At 39.4% G+C, this 17,560-nt stretch overlaps 2 protein-coding genes across 2 annotated transcripts in view; both read right to left on the bottom strand.

The window, feature by feature from the left end:
* Nucleotides 1-6,271: 6,271 nt before the first annotated feature.
* Nucleotides 6,272-12,510, bottom strand: LOC120865113 (beta-defensin 43-like). The gene is made up of 2 exons (XM_040242126.1): nucleotides 12,453-12,510; nucleotides 6,272-6,432 (listed from the first exon to the last, which is right to left on the bottom strand). The coding sequence occupies exons 1-2, from the start codon at nucleotides 12,508-12,510 to the stop codon at nucleotides 6,272-6,274; spliced, it is 219 nt and encodes a 72-aa protein (XP_040098060.1).
* Nucleotides 12,511-12,679: 169 nt separating this feature from the next.
* Nucleotides 12,680-17,560, bottom strand: part of LOC120865102 (disintegrin and metalloproteinase domain-containing protein 20-like) — a 137,947-nt gene continuing 133,066 nt past the window's right edge. The window contains exon 2 of the mRNA XM_040242118.1: nucleotides 12,680-12,818. Within this exon, the coding sequence (XP_040098052.1) occupies nucleotides 12,680-12,818 (139 nt within the window). The remainder of the gene's footprint in view (nucleotides 12,819-17,560) is intronic.

The following is a 17,560-nucleotide window of genomic DNA, read 5'->3' as shown; positions in this document are numbered from 1 at the left end:
GTAAATTGTAAGAGAGCAGGTGGGAGAACACTCAGATAAAAAGAGACCAAAAGATATATCAAGGAAAAAATAAGCAAGATAAAATTTTATTTTTGTAAGAATGGTGAGTTGTCTGGTAGAAATAGAAGTTCAAGGACATGATTACAATAAAAGTCAAGGGTTGTGGTAACTTGAGGGGGTTATGACTGGGATGGGGTTGTACGGAGGTATTTCTGGGGTACTTCAGAGTTGTGCTTTTTTATCTGAGTAGTGTTTACTATGGGGTTAAGCATATAATAATTTGTGAAGCTCTACCTTTGTCTTGGGAGTTTTTTATACATGTGTTATATATTTTACAACAAAAAGTTCTTTTTTTAAAAAAAGGGAACTAATGAGAAAGCAGGTTGGAAGGATGAGATGTAGCAGGAGAATTGACACTTATTCCTCCAAAGAAGAAAGTAAAGAAGAAAAATACATATACATTTACAGATATATGCTTGCTTATTGAGCGAGTAGGCTAGGAATAAGGTCAATGGTAACTCGTTTAAAACCCTCTGACATCTCTTTTTGTTGAACTAGAAACCAAGTTCCTTACTGAGAGTAGGATGGGCTGTGATGGGTGGTGAGGTCAAATAGCCTCTGAAGTGAGAGGAGTGACCTCATGTCTACACTCAGCTTGCTTGCAGTGTTGTGTGGTATTCTCCAGTGGCTTTCAGAAGCCCAGGAGTTTCTACTGGGCAGATCTGTGGCTGAATCTTCTTCCATGTAGTGTGATAGAAGAAAAAACCTTAGTGTCCTGGAAAAAAATTGTTTGTTGTAATGCCATTTGGGTCCTAGAATTACATAGGAAAATGAAAGATGAAAAGTTAATGTTTTCCATGGGTTAAACTGTGATCTTCCAAGGATGTTGAAGTCCTAAACTCTAGTATCTGTGAATGTGACCTTATTCGGAAATAGGGTCTCTGTTTGAGTTGAAAATCATTTGGATGGGCCCTAATTCAATATGACAGTTTCCGTATAAGAGGGCAAAATTGGACACAGGCACAAACACATATGGAGGGAAGACAATACGAAGACCTGGGGAGAACACCATCTACCAGCCATGAATGCCAGGGGCTGCCAGGAGCTGGGAGAGGGGCTTGGAGCATATCCTTCCTTCACAGGCCTCAGAAAGAAGCAGTTCTGAAGACAGCTTCATTTCAGACCTCTAGCCTCCAGAGCTGGGAGACAATACAATTCTTCTGTTTAAGCCCCGCAGGTGGTAGTGCTTTATTATGGCAGCCTTAGGACTTAGTCCAGTGCCCTAGAAAAAGTATTGGGTTTGGTTGATGTGATGTATATGTGATGTACATGGCCCATGCTCTCACTGAACTTGTAGTCAACTGATGAAGCAACTACTAAATAAAAAATAATATACACAAATTCTAATATTTTGTATGCTAATAATGAAAAAAGATCATATGAGAAAATTTAACAGGGGAGAATATAATTTAGGTCGGGAGTATCCAGGAAAATTTATTCTGTGGAGAACACTGAGAATATCTCTTTAAATGAGTAAATGTTAGGTGAAGACTGGGGGGCAGGGATGTAGATTTCCAGGATGTGTGCACAGCATGGGTAGAAGCTGTGAGGTGAGCTTGTTTCAGAAAAGTAAAGTCCAGTCAGGTGGACCATGTGAGACAGTGGGCACATGAGATGGGTAGGGCTGCAGGAGGCAGTTGGGCCAGATGGGGGGGCACGTTGTCCATGAAAGCAGTTTCTACTTTAGCCCAATAGGAAGACAGTGGAAGGCTTTACTTGTGGCAAATGCATGATCCAATTTCAGTTCTATAAAGGTTGTTTGATAACTGCATGAAAGAGGAGCAATAAATATGTAAAAATGACATGGGACACCAGTTAAGAGGCCATTTCCTTAGTCTTACGACAAATGCTCCTTGCCTGTTCCATGGTGCGTGGAGCCTCAGCAGAGGAATGACTCCAGGCACCAGAAGCTCCTGGGAGGCCGTACCCTTCAGAGGACAAGCCAGCATTTCGCTGGAATGCAAGTGGAAAGGTGTGCTGGGAGAAGGTGTAAAGCAGCAGGATCTGGGGTTCTGCAGGGCATGGCAGCAAGAGTAGAGTTAGAGGCCAAGAAGCTTGGCTAGAGAAGAGGAGATCAGAGCCAGATGGGGTGCATGAATGTATTTCTGGCTGCACTTGCTCTGGGCTGGAAAGTGGTTTTCATATCCCTAAGTGCATCCTTGGTCATTTCCCCAAATTCGTGTCTTTCATGAATTTTCTTTACATAGTTTTTGTTCTGCAGTTCTTTTTAGGAGTCTTCCCCAGCTCTGTAATCAAAATCATATCACACACTTCCTGAAGCTGGAATGCATGAAGCCAGAGTGATACATGCATATAAAATTTCATGGACATGAAAAGCACGCAAGAGGGAGTGATGGAAGAATTTGTTCCTGTCCTGGTTCTTTTGCTCTCCTGTTAGAGGAGCCCTATTTCTCCCATCTCTAGTTTTTTTCTTCTCTAGCTTTAAATGTCTTCTTCTGTTTTCTGGGTCTAACCGTCCCTGAAGTGTACATTTTACAAAGGACAGTTTACAAGAATTGCTTTGCTTGGCCCCACCACAAGCCTCTGTAATAGGAAGCATTAATGGTGTACAGCCTGTTTTACAGGGGAGAGAACTGACATTTGGAAAGGCAAAGCAAGTGCCTTACTGAAAGCTCATCAAGCTGACTCCAGATCTGAACTTGGATTGTCTGATTCTGGGTTCTGTATTTATATTAGGTCAGGTGAAGGTTTTGTAAAGCTTAAAATGCACTGTAAACTGTCAGGCACTCTTGATCTTCAGTCCTTCAAAGCAAGAGTTCTAACACAAATTCTTTGTATATCCCACATTGCCCAGCATGGAAGACTCCTGTTGATGGTGTTATAGGACTTTGCCCTGCTCTGTGGGAAGCTCTGATTTCCCTAAATAGATTGCAGCCAGATTAGAACTGGGCTGGACCATTCTTTAATTATTCTCTATGCATGAGCCATGTAAGTTGTGTTGCTGCCATTTGTGATACGTATAAACTTGAGAAAGTCCTTTTTCCTACCCAAGCTTCATGTTCTTTGCATTTTAAAACAAAGAGTGATATCTACCTGGCATTTCTTTTTTTTTTTTTTCAAGGTAAGAGATTGAAGACAGCTATTAAAAACACACTGTCAGCTAGGTAAGGTAGCCTTACAGTTCTCTGTATACTATAGGCATTTGTTAAATGAATGTACAGTGAGGATACAAAGAAACCTACATAACATCCTACCAGGCCATCAGGGCTGTTCCCAGAGTCCTAAGTAAGGCACTTTGCAAGTGGTACTCAAGAAGTGTATTTTAATGGTGAGACATTATGTTCAAAGACAGACTTTTATTTGATTGAACTGCTCAGTGGAGCAAGTAGATGTTCTTGTTCCTAAAAGGTTCACTAGTCATGCAGCTCACTATTGCTCAAGACCTACATATAGAGTGACTCTCCCCTGCTCTCAGCTGTCCCTTTGCTGATTGGTTCAGCCATGAGGAGCTTACTCTTGGTCCTTGTGGTCCTTGTCTTCCTCTCCTATGTTCCACCAGGTAAAACGGAATCTCTTCCCTGTGGAATTATGAACCATCAAGGGAAAGAGGGTACGAGGTCCTACAAGAGTGAGGAGGAAGCTGGACTTGGATGAAGAAAATTGAAATAGAGAGGCAGAGATGGATGCTCCAGGCTGTCCCGGGGAAGAGAGATAAGATGCTAAGGACACATAGTAGTTTCAAAGAAGACATTGGTTCTGGATTTTGGTCTAGGGAATCTGTGAGTTTTTTGGGGAACTGAACTGATGGCATTGGCAGAGCAAAAGCATGAGACCTTTACAAGATACATAGAGGGTGGGAGAGGGACTGTTCCTCTAGGACTCTTAGAACTTGCACTTCGAAGTCAGTTAGAAACCAAGGCAAATTTGAAGCTGGGCAGAATCAATCAATAGAGCAAGTTGTTCAAATATATTAACTTTAAAGCATGATAGGAGCATATGGAACATTGGTTTGAGGGGTCAAAATTTATGTCCTATGGAAAGAAACCAGCAATTTGATACTGAGAAGGGTCCACTTAAGTCACTGAAGTGGTGAGTCAACAACTTTGCTTGTGGTTTGCTAAAGTCGGCAGAGAGCTTCTACCCTTTGTCTGAAAGCTTCACATTCTAAAGGTATCATTGAAGGGCCATAGGTAAGTATTCGAGAGGCATATGAGAATTGTGAGATTTCTGCCATTGTTCTGGATGGCAGGACCTTTGGACTCATGATGTCTCCCCTGGACTCCTTTGTCCTCAGGGGGTGCCCCAGGGATAATGGGCTTGTGAAAGGCAAATTCACTTGCCAGTGGCCATTGGTCAGACCACATTGGTTACTTTTATACTACAAAGGCCCTCGGGCAGGCTGGGTGGAGAGACTGGTAAGGTTGAACACACAAGAGTGGGGAATTCAGTAGGATGACTCAGAGCCACTCTCACCCTCTTAAGCTGCCTGCCTACCACCCCTGATCCCTCAGCCTCCAGAGGCACCCAGGTCTTGAGGTGAGGAGGACTACTCACTGATTGAAATCTATGCGTCAGGTCCTCCAGACCCATTCACACTCACCAGCCACCAGCACTTTCCACTACTTTGTGATTAAGCCTGGGCAGGCAGTCAGGCATGCAGGAAAAAGTCAATGAGAAGCAGGCCTAGAACCAGGGGCTTTTGTACTTCTATGTCGGTGATCTTTCCTTCTTTAAATGACACTTGATAATCAGACTGTTATCTGTTCGAGATCCTGCATGTCTCCTGCCATGGGGCCTTGACAGACTCCTGGGGTCTAAATGTTTTCCATTGCAAATAGTTCCAAGCAAATCTGCTGGGCCCTGTTACCTGTCTATAGTTGATGAGTGATTCACATGCGTTGGGACTGTGGAACCTAGTGACTCATAATACATCTCTGGGAAATAACTTAAGAGCAACTGGAAAAGGGACACCCAACCATAACATGACTGGGGTCTTTGGAGCCTGTTCAATTTACCATTAAAAAGTTGTAAAGTGTAGTTTTCAGTCTTATCCAAGGCATTATGACCCTGCATGTTTAATTCTGTTTTTGTTGGCAGTTAGAAGTGGAGCAAATGCATTCATAAGAAGATTCTTTAACACATGCTGGCGAACAAAAGGTATTTGCAGGAAATCATGTCGTAGAAGTGAAATATTTCATGTATTCTGTGACGTGTCAATGCTTTGCTGCATTGATAAAAGGGATTTGCCTTCAATGGTTGGGAAATAGTTGTATCTGAGGTTCCTGCTGACTTCCTCTGAGGACCTTCTGAGATGTACCATCCCATTAAAACGATGGCTTTAGCCTATCAATATTTCTGTGTTGGCTGTATTTCTCTTTATTTAGAGGAGTTCATTGTCTCTCCCATGGAAATAATCTCTTAGTCGAATTCCTCGTCTTCAATATTTTTATTCTTTGTTAATTTTTCCTATTAAAATTTTCCTAAAAACTTTTTTTTTGAAATATACCGTGTACTCAGAAAAATGTAAAAATCATAAGTGACCCTCTTAACAAATTTCACAAATTTAGCACATCCATGCAACAGTAGTCTTACTTGGGAAATTCCACAGACAGAGGAGCCTGGCAGGCTACAGTCCACGGGGTCACAGAGAGTTGAACACACCTGAACACACACACACACATACACACAATTCATGTAATTTTCACAACACTATGATGTAGGTACCATGGTTATCCCATTGTATAGGTAAGGAAACAGGATAGAGAGAGACTAAAGAACTCATGTCAATGTATGGCAAAACCAATACAGAATTGTAAAGTAAAATAAAAAAAATAAATAAAAAAACCAACAAAATGTCACATAATTAAAAAAAAAAAAAGACCTTTATAACCCTAATAGCTTAGTAATCAAGTATTTCTTTCTGTTTTTCAATTGTATTTGCAATAAAATCTTGTTTCAAAGTCAAAAAAAAAAAAAAAAAAAAAAAAAGAACTTATCCAAGGTCAAATAGTTTGAAACTGGTGGGGCTGGTATATGTACTATAGATGAAATAACAATGCGGTGGATATAAGTTGAGGAAATTAATGAAAAAGTGCATACATGAAAACAGAGTGTGAGCTTTTATGAAATATTTACTTTAACTTGACCATCTACATATATAATTACCATGAGTTTCCTTTATCCATCATGTTAATTGTTCTTATACAGACAAGGGCATTTTAAACATCTTTAGATTTCTGAAGAAGATGGATTAGCCTTTCCACCACTTCTTTTTTTCCTTAACTTTTTTCTTCTCTTTGCAGCAGATGGCCCAGTCAGCACAGTATCTAACTGCGTATTCGTTAACATTGCACTTCATTCTGCAGTTATAGTATCCTGGAGGACATCCTTCCAGAAAAACGAGGCTTCTGGCTTTAAAAAGAGAAAACACTGTATTGTGTGTTTGTATATTTTAATATTTGAACCCTTTAATATTTGAAGTGTTTCATAATAAAACAACAACAATAAAGAACTTTCCAGAAAAAATGACAAAAAAAGAATGGCGAAGAGAAAACTTGCAGTACTGAATAAAGATAAATGAGGATTTCTTCTCTAGAGTAGTTAGTGAGCTGAGGCTGAAAACGGGTAGCGTTTCTGATAAGAACTGTCACAGCATATTTTTGGCTATGCTAAAATTAATGATCCATTTAAGTGTGGGGATTCATGATTCAGGAAAGGGTGTTTAATTTTAGAAGTGAAGTGTCTGAAAGTGAGTGGGGATGCAATCTCATGTACAGGTGAAGGGGTTGGCCTTAGGTCGGAGTATGAAGTTTAGAAGGCAGGGTGAGATAAAATTAGGTAAAGGTTCACGGTAGTGGGGAAATGGGGATTTTGTCACTTGTTGCTTTTCCTGTCTTGGTGAAAAAACAAATCATCAACTGAGAATGAGAATGGGATGGGGAAGTTGGGTCTTGGTTTCCATTTTCCAGTGTGTTTAAGCTCAGAGCTGTTGCCTCCTTTACTGAGGAGGTTTTTGAGACCTGCACAGGGTCCCACATGCCATGACCTCTCACCCTGGTTTCTAGTTCTGGATCTTAGGTGTTTCTATCTATCCCTTTGCCCCAAGGAAGCCTAAGTTTTATAGGAATCACTTGCATTCATTTCTTTACTTAAAAATAGTGTTAGTACTTGAATTTCATCCCTAGATACTGCAATTTAGTTTTTTCTTTTTATAATTTTTGATATTCCTTCTAAACCTACAGATTTTTCCCAAATCCATTTTTTATAGTTTTCTTGCAGTTCTTATGTTGAAGAACTTGGGGTGTTTAACCTGTAGTGTTTCCTACAGTTTATATTTTTCTGACTGCATACTCTTAGAGAAATCAGCATGTTCCTGTGTCCTCTGCATTTTCAGCAAATTGGCAACTGAATTCAGACGCTTGACCAGACTCATGTTTGATTCCTTTAGCTGGCTGTACTGCAGCTGGTGGTGGTGATTGTGTGTGTGTGTGTTTTATCAGGATGCCCTTAATGTCTGGTTGTCTATCTTTTGGAGATAATAGCAGCTTCTGATTCCCAATGACTACATTCATTAATAATGGGGGTTGTATGTTGGTGACATTGTAGTTATATGTCTTTTTCATTGTTTAGTTGAAATGTACACGACTCAGTAAGTTTGGTGATTATTTACACTTGAGCAACTTCACTTTATCACTTTACACTTGTGAAATCATCACTACTATCAAGATCATAAGACACTTTAATCACATATGAAAATTTCCTCTCACTTTCTCTATTATTACTATTGTTGTTGTTATTATTACTTGTGGTAAGAATACTTAGCATAAGATCTAGACTGTGAAGAATCTAAGTATACAATTCTGTGTTGTTAACTGTGGGTACTGTGTGTAGTAGAACTTCAGAACTTTTCTGTCTTGCATAAATGAAACTTTGTACCTTTTGACTAGTGTCTCCCCGTTTCTTCCACCCGTCAGGCCCTGTTAGTATGAGTGTGCCATTTTTGGATTCCACATAGAAGTGAGATCACACAGTATTTGTCTTTTTGTGTCTGACATTTCATTTAGCATAGTACCCTCCAGGTCGACCCATGTTGTCACATATGGCAGAATTCTTTTTTAATGCTGAATTTATTTTATATATATATGTCACATTTTCTTCTTATGTGTGTATATGTTTTTCACTTTTGTTGAGGAATGACTGACTGATAAAAATTGTATACATTTAGGGTATACAATGCAATATTATGTAATAACATATATTGACTTGATACCACCACAAGATAATTAACATATCCAACACTTCATGGGTCATCCTTTTTTATTGTAAGATCACTTGAGATCTACTCTCAGCAAATTTCAAGTGTATAATAGGTTATATTAACTATTTTTATTAACTACAGTCACCATATTGTACATTAAGTCTCTGGAACTTGTTCATTTTATAACTGGAAGTTTGTACCCTAACATCTCTCCATTTCCTTCCCTGCCCCTCCAGCCCTTGGCATCCACCATTTTACTTGCTACTTCTTTGACTTTTACTTTTTTTACGTTCCACACATAAATGAGATCACACAGTATTGATCCTTCTGTGTCTCACTTACTTGACTTAGCATAATGTCCTTCAGGACATTTGTTCATGTCAATGCAAATGGTATAGTTTCCTTCTTTGTAAGGCTGAATAATATTCTGTGGTATGACTACACACACACACACATATATATAAGACATTTTCTTTACCCATTCATACATTGACAAGACACTTTGGTTGTTTCCTTATCTTGGCTAGTGTGAATAATACTGCATTGAACATGGGAGTACAGTTATCTCTTCAGCATCTCTATTCAATATCATTTTTTGGATATATACTCAGAAGTGGAATAGCTGGATCTTATGGTGGTTTCTAGTTCTAATTTTTAAAGGAGCATTCATATTTTTTCATCATTACTTTTTCAATTTATATTTCCACAAAAGCGTACAAGGTTTCTCTTTATATATCTACCAGTACTTATTATTATTATTATGATAATAGCTATTTTAACAGGTGTGAGGTGATATCTCTTTGTGGGTTTGATTTGCATTTCCCTGATGATAAGTGACTTTGAACACCTTTTTGTATTCTTTTTGGCTATTTGTATATCTTTTCTGGAAGAATATCTGTTCAGGTCCCTTGCCCATTTTTAATTGCTTTATTATTATTTGGGCTATTGAGTTGTGTGAGCTCCTCATGTGTTCTGCAAGGAATTTGCAAACCTTTATTGCAATGGCACCCCACTCCAGTACTCTTGCCTGGAAAATCCCATGGATGGAGGAGCCTGGTAGGCTGCAGTCCAAGGTTTCGCTACAAGTCAGACACGACTGAGTGACTTCACTTTCACTTTTCACCTTCATGCAATGGAGAAGGAAATGGCAACCCACTCCACTGTTCTTGCCTGGAGAATCCCAGGGATGGGGGAGCCTGGTGGGCTGCCGTCTATGGGGTCACACAGAGTCGGACATGACTGAAGCGACTTAGCAGCAGCAGTGAGTATAGGGCTTGCAGATATTTTCTCCTATTTCTTAGGTTGTCCTTTAACTCTGGGGATTGTTTGTTTTGCTCTGCAGGAGCTTTTTAGTTTCATGTAGTCCTACTTATCTCATTTTGCCTTCGGTGCTTGTGCATATCCAATAAATCATTGCAAAGACCAGTGTCCTGAAGCTCTTCCTTCATGTTTTCTTCTAGAGATTTTACAGTCTTGGGTCTTCTGTTTAAATCTTTAATCTATTTTGAAGTGATTTTTTTCTATAAATGTACTCTGCATATGGCTATCCAGTTTTCCTAACATCACTGGTTGAAGAAACTCTCCTTTCTCCATTGTGTAGTCTTAGTACTCTTGTTGAATATCAGTTCCCTCTGTGTTTTTTTTTTTTTTGGGGGGGGTGTTATTTCTGAGGTCTCTATTCTCTTCCACTGTTCTACAAGTCTTTTTTTAAAAAATTATTTATTCGGCTATACCAGGTCTTAGTTGCAGCATGCAGGATCTTTGATTTCCATTGCGGCATGCCAGATCATTAGTTGCAGCATGTGGGATCTAGTTCCCTGACCAGGGGTGGAATTCAGGCCGTCTGCATTGGGAATGCAGTCTTAGCCACTGGACCACCAGGGAAGTCCTTACACATCTGTATTTATGCCAGTACCATACTTTAAAAATTTTTATAGCTTTGTAATATATTTTGAAGCCATGAATTACTATGCCATCAGCTTTGCTCTTCTTGCTCAAATTTGCTTTGCTATTCAGGGAATTTTGTGGCTGCATAAGAATTTTAGGTCTCATTCTTTCTTCCTTCTCTCTTTCTTTTCTTAAAAAATTTTTTTCAGCTGTTTAAAAGTTTTAAAAAGCTGTTCTAAAATTTTTTTCCCCTATTTCTGTGAAAAATAACATTGGGATTTTCACAGGGATTTTACTGAATTTATTATTTGCTTTAGGTGTTATGAACATTTTAGCAATATTAATTCTTTCAGCTGCTAAATAGGGGATAGCTTTTTATTTGTGTCTTCTTTAATTTCTTTCATCAATATTTTGTAGTTTTCAGTGTATAAGTCTTTTACCTCTTTGGTTAAGTTGTATTCCTCAGTACTTTGTTCTTTTGATGCTGTTATAAATGAGATTGGTTTCATAATTTCTCTTTTGAATAGTGTGTTGTTAATATGTAGAATGCAACTGGTTTTTGCTTATTGATTTTGTTTTCTGTAACATTGAATTTTTGTACTAGTTCTAAGTTTTTGATGGTATCTTAGGGTTTCTACATATAAGATGATGTCATCTGCCTACAGAGGTAACTGAGTCTGAGCTGTTTCTAACTCGAGCCTGGAAGCATATTCAGTGATACAGCAATGTCAGTCAAATATATATATATATATTTAAAAAGAAACAGCTTAAAGAATGGGAGAGAATATTTGCAATCCTGTATCTGCTAAAGGTTTAATGTCAAAAGTATATGAAGAACAGCCTAGTGAAAAACAACTAAATTAAGAAATAAGTAAAGAATTTGAGTAGAGAAATATACACATAGTCAATAAAACACTTAAAAGATGCTCAACATCATTAATGTTGCAAATTAAATGCAAATTAAAACTACAATGAGATTTCACTTCATACTAACTAGGATGACTATAATAAAAGAAACAGACAATAACAACTGTTGGTGACTATGTGAAGAAATTGGAATCCTCAGGCACTGCTGGTGGGATTTTAAAATAGTGAAGCTATGAAAAATAGTTCAACAGTTCCTCAGAAATTTAAACATAGTGTAACCATAAAACACAGGTATATTTCCAAGAGAATTGAAAATATATCCACATAAAAGCTTGGATGTAAATGTTCAAAGCAACATCATTGATAAAAGATCCAGACTAGAAACAACCCAAATGTCCATCAACTGATGACTGGATGAATAAAAGGTAGTATATCCATTTACTATAATACTATTTATCAGTTGAAAAAGATTAAGTACTGATGCATGCTGCAATATGGATACATTTTGAAAAACCTGTTGCTAAGTGAAAGAAAACAGACACAAAGGGTTACATGTTATCTGACTATGTTAAATATCCAGAATAGGTAAATGGATAGAAACAGAAAACAGATTAATAGTTGCCAGGGTCTGAGGGGAGGAGGAAGAGGGGGAATGACTGCTAATGAATATGGAGTTTCTTTTTTGGAGTCATGGAATGTTCTGGAATTGGATAGAGATGATGGTTGAATAACTTTAGGAATATACAGAAAACCACATAAATGGTACACTTTAAAAGAATGAATTTTATCTCATAAAAGAAATAAGAACAATAAAGGAAATCTTGAATTTCTTTAGGAATTATAAGGTGATCTTAAAGTAGTAAGTGCATCATAAAAGATGTCAACAATGATTAATATATATTTAACACATAGTATTGATGGATTTTAAAGTTAATTTGGGAGGGTTAGATTGATTATTCAATAAGTAGGCTCTGTAATTGGTTATTTGGTTAAGAGTTAAGATGGAATCTTAAGTCCCACCATACATAAAGTAATTTCCACATAAGCCCTTACCTAGATCAGTGATTGGAGTGTTGTGTAAACCACAGATTATGATGGAGCAGCCTCCTCTTCACCTTAGCCCTTCTAATCTCCACTCATTTTCCATTTTTTTCAGTTCCCCAAATTTCCTGTGTTCTGTAACCTCCTTTCACCTTCTTTAGATCAAACACAATCTTCAAGTAAAAGTTTATAGGTTAAATCACTGGAGGGTACCACCTTACAGCTGTTGCCCTAACCACCAGCTCTCCACTACTCTCCCATTCTTTGTTATATGATACAATCTGCTCTTTTTTCTAATTTATTTTTGAACTCTTGAAAGACCTTGTATTCTATTTCACTTATATTTTCATAACTTTGGAATGAAAGGTTTCCATCTTACCTTGAGGAACTATGGACAGTAAGGCAAGAACCCCAAGGAGGGAAAGCAAGACCTTCATAGTTGAATAAATCAGAGAGAATCTGTAGCTGGGATGGAGAAAACTTCTTTCTGCATTCAGTACTCAAGAAGCGAGTTGCTGTATGATTATTGAACCTCTCAGTGGCAAGAACATTTCTGCATTCTAATGAGGCTTCATAGCAGGAGATGCCATGCAATGGACGTGACCCTCAGCCATCCACAGGACATTTGTTAAGTGTCAGCAGGGTGTGGGCAGTGACAGAAGAAGGTACAGCTCCTACAGAGAAATAGCAGCCATGATAAAGGGAGAAGGGGATACTCTGTTGCAAAATCATTGTCTTATGGTTCCTGGAGGTTAAGGCAACATTTATAGAGTAAAAACATTCAATTTGTTTCCCCAGTAATACAATACGAGAAGCACTAGATATAATAACATACCTATTTTTAAAAAATATTTTGAGGAATGTATGTGAGCAGACTTGAGCGATGGAATTGTTTTTGAAATCATACACAGGCTTGTGAGATACACAGAAGCTTATGTTTGATTGTCTCTTTGCCCAGCCAACTAATGAGATCAGCTTATTTTTATATCTAGGATCTTAGTGAACACACATTGTTATACATCACTGTCATATGCAATGTGAGGGAGACCAAAAAGGAAGAAAGGGACTTAGGTGCGTTTGGGAAAGCAAATAGGACAAGAATGATAATGGCGATGCAATCTGAGCACGTGTCTGACAAAGTGGCACAATTACCTTGTGTGTGCGCATTTTCAGTCGTGTCCAACTCTTTGTGACCCCAGGGACTGTGGCCTGCCAGGCTCCTCTGTCCATGGAACTTTCCAGGCAAGAATACTGGTGTGGGTTCCCATTTCCTTCTCCAGCAATTACCTTGCAGACACTAAGGAATGAGCACAGAGGAACACTGGAGTAGTGTGGATGACCTAGGGAATGAGTAAAGGAAACATGACTAAGAATGCCAGCTTTAGAAGCTGCAGAGTGTATTCGCATTCATGATCTAATTTGGTCTTCATAATTTCTTAGACATCACTTTGCCGACTAAGGTCCGTCTAGTCAAGGCTATGGTTTTTCCTGTGGTCATGTATGGATGTGAGAGTTGGACTGTGAAGAAAGCCGAGCGCTGAAGAATTGATGCTTTTGAACTGTGGTGTTGGAGAAGACTCTTGAGAGTCCCTTGGACTGCAACGAGATCCAACCAGTCCATTCTGAAGATCAGCCCTGGGATTTCTTTGGAGGGAATGATGCTAAAGCTGAAACTCTAGTACTTTGGCCACCTCATGCGAAGAGTTGACTCACTGGAAAAGACTCTGATGCTGGGAGGGACTGGGGGCAGGAGGAGAAGGGGACAACAGAGGATGAGATGGCGGGATGGCATCACTGACTCGATGGACATGAGTTTGAGTGAACTCCAGGAGTTGGTGATGGACAGGGAGGCCTGGCGTGCTGCGATTCATGGGGTCGCAAAGAGTCGGACACGACTGAGCGACTGAACTGAACTGAGCTGAACTGAATTTCTTAGATGCTCTTACTCTACACTGAGTAACTTCTTTCCAGTTGTCAGTGTCCAGAAGGAAGCTGCTTTCTTCCATGGCTTCCTCTGGATACCCCTTCCACTCCTAATGAAGTATGTAGTCACACTATTTAAGCAGGCCCTCCATGGCTATGGAGGCCTTGAAAAATGACATCAGGAACTAAATTAGGGATGGAGGATTGGTGGAGAGATAGGGATTGAGGTCCTGGAAGAGGCCAGTTTCACAGGCCTTAGCCTAGGAGGACCAATGAGGGGGCCAAAAGCTCTGGGGATGGCTTTTCCTAAGCCTGGGCTCAGAATTTTTTCTTCTCTGAAGTTGCTGTGACAGTGGCAGCCGGGGACAAGCCCCTATCAGCACCCTAAAAACTCATGGAGGCATTGTTCAGGTCAGGGGAGTATGCTGGTTACTGATGACTATTCCATTTATTTAATCTGACTGGCTGGGAATCTTTAGCCCCTCCAATCATGAAAGGCTTTGAAAGTATAGTTTACATTGCAAAGGAATCACATGTATGAACACAAATCATTGAGTTCCCTAATGGAAAACTAAGGGCTGAATCTTCAATGATATTTTGTCATTTTCTATAAAATTTGTTTCTCGTCCAAAAAGATTTGGAGCCAGGGGATGGGCTTGGAAGGCTGCCCAGGAAGCCCAAGAACATTGAGTGATCCATGGGTTGGTAGTCAGGGACATCATCAAAAGGAAGGTCAGAAGATACTTCATTACATTCTGGGGGTGGATTGGTGGGCACCAGTCAGTGTTGAAAGGAGGCTTATCACCAGATTGCTAAGGGCCTTGGCACAGAAAGAGAAAGCACTTTGACAAAGGCCTTTCCTTAGAAGAACACAGAGAAGAAAATCAGCTATCAAGCTATCAAAATACAGATTGTCACAGCAGGAGAAAGGAGTTAATTTACCATGAGATAATAAATTAGACTTAGGAATTATTGAGTTTTATTATTGAATTTAGCTCTCCAGAAGGACAGTAGATACTCAGATACTTTATAATCAAGAGTTCGTTGTTTACCTTCCTTTTCTGTACTCAGTAGTATTGAAAGCTTATTATTTAAAGCAAGTTCCTGGACTTTAAAAGCAACAGATAACAGTAACCTTCCTTTCTTTAGTTTACTTTTTATGTGAAACTCTAACTTTTCCCCTTTTGTCTCAGGAAAATATTAATATGTTCTCTATTTCCAGTTCTTTTCATTTACTTCTTACCCTGAAGATTTCTGACATCTCTTTGTACTGAATATACTTTTGGTAAATCACTAACAAATTTTCCTCTGTATAAAATCAAATATATATATATATAATACATATACATATAAATATGTACATAGATACCTATATACTATATGTGTTTATAGTTTTTATTCTGATTCCTAAATATTACATTTTTATTTTAAAATTGGAAAACTCATAAAATTATTAAGATGATAATAAACATATTGCATTATTCTACCACCTAAAAGACCATTTATTACTATTCTGGTTAGTTCTAGTCAGTCAGCAGCAGCAGCAGTCAGTTAAAATAACAGGTAGAGAAGAGTTTAAATATTATTATAGAATACAATGAACTCCCTATACCAAATATCTGAATGAAATGGACACTTGTAGGGAATTATATGTCAGTAGCAGATGACACCACCCTTATGGCAGAAAGTGAAGAGGAACTAAACAGCCTCTTGAAGAAAGTAAAAGAGGAGAGTGAAAAAGTTGGCCTAAAGCTCAACATGCAGAAAACGACGATCATGGCATCTGGTCCCGTCACTTCATGGGAAATAGGTGGGGAAACAGTGGAAACAGTGTCAGACTTTATTTTTTTGGGCTCCAAAATCACTGCAGATGCTGAGTGCAGCCATGAAATTAAAAGATGCTTACTCCTTGGAAGAAAAGTTATGACCAACCTAGATAGTATATTCAAAAGCAGAGACATTACTTTGCCGACTAAGGTCCGTCTAGTCAAGGCTATGGTTTTTCCTGTGGTCATGTATGGATGTGAGAGTTGGACTGTGAAGAAGGCTGAGCGCCGAAGAATCGATGCTTTTGAACTGTGGTGTTGGAGAAGACTCTTGAGAGTCCTGTGGACTGCAAGGAGATCCAACCAGTCCATTCTGAAGGAGATCAGCCCTGGGATTTCTTTGGAAGGAGTGATGCTAAAGCTGAAACTCTAGTACTTTGGCCACCTCATGCGAAGAGTTGACTCTTTGGAAAAGACTCTGATGCTGGGAGGGATTGGGGGCAGGAGGAGAAGGGGACGACAGAGGATGAGATGGCTGGATGGCATCACAGACTCGATGGACGTGAGTCTGAGTGAACTCTGGGAGTTGGTGATGGACAGGGAGGCCTGGCGTGCTGCGATTCATGGGATCGCAAAGAGTTGGACATGACTGAGCAACTGAAATGAACTGAACTGAACTGAATGTCGGCCAATAAAATAAAACTGCAAGTAGTTGAGGTTCTGTCCTTTCATATTCAAAGGACGCTAGACTTTATACACAATCTTCAAGGACTAGATGATTTCTGTTTTGTGAGAGGAATTCAGATGATAGAATAAGCTAGATAGCTACTCAACACCTTTTATTAAATAGAGTGGTCACAACATAGATAGATCACAAGGGAACATATCAGTTGTATGTCACTACATGACAAATATCCCAAGATGTAGTGGCTTAAACCAACAAATGTTTGCTGCCTCACCATTTCTGTGGGTCAGGAATCTGGGTGTGGCTTAGCTGGGTGCCTTTGGCTCAGAGTTTCTCCTGAGGTTGCAGAAAAGACTGTCACTGGGCTTGCATGTTCCTTTGAAGGTGGGGACAGTCTCTTTCTAAACTTATTCACATGGTTGTTGGCACACCTCAGTCCCTTGCCACATGAGCCTCGCCATAGAACTTCTTATGGCTTTGCAGCTGTCTAGCCTAACAGCCGGAGAAGGCAATGGCACCCCACTCCAGTACTCTTGCCTGGAAAATCCCATGGACGGGGGAGCCTGGTGGGCTGCAGTCCATGGGGTCGCGAAGAGTCGGACACGACTGAGCAACTTCACTTTCACTTTTCACTTTCATGCATTGGAGAAGGAAATGGCAACCCACTCCAGTGTTCTTGCCTGGAGAATCCCAGGGATGGGGGAGCCTGGTGGGCTGCTGTCTATGGGGTCGCACAGAGTCGGACACGACTGAAGAGACTTAGCAGCAGCAGCAGCAGCCTAACAGCAGGTGATCTCAGAAAGAATGAGAGATTAAACCCAAAATGAAACACATAGCCTTTTATAATCTAATTTCTCATACAATATACTATATTCATCATATCTAAGTTGTTAAGTCCAGGTCACGTTCATCTGGTGGAGGTTTTAGTATCTGCAAGACAACTCAGGAATGTGTGTCAGATACACACAGATATCTGTGTCCTTCAGGGTGGAACTAAGGATTCTGTGATTGCTGTGTGGCTGATCTAGTGTTTAAATTGTTACTAGTTTTCTTGGCCAAATTGCAGTTTTTTGTTCCGACATGTTCACATTCTCCTAACCATTAACTCTTGAG

This window comes from Oryx dammah, unplaced genomic scaffold, assembly GCF_014754425.2.
Source record: "Oryx dammah isolate SB20612 unplaced genomic scaffold, SCBI_Odam_1.1 HiC_scaffold_1, whole genome shotgun sequence".
Classification (NCBI taxonomy): Eukaryota; Metazoa; Chordata; class Mammalia; order Artiodactyla; family Bovidae; genus Oryx; species Oryx dammah.
The sequence above is the reverse complement of the archived record's forward strand: the minus strand, read 5'-3'. Positions and strand labels throughout refer to the sequence as shown.

Coding starts and splice junctions, on each gene's coding strand:
- LOC120865113 (XM_040242126.1), bottom strand. CDS start 12,510: ATGAAGGTCTTGCTTTCCCTCCTTGGGGTTCTTGCCTTACTGTCCATA. Junction 6,433..12,452: donor ACTGTCCATAGTTCCTCAAG/GTAAGATGGAAA, acceptor CTCTTTTTAAAG/CCAGAAGCCTCGTTTTTCTG.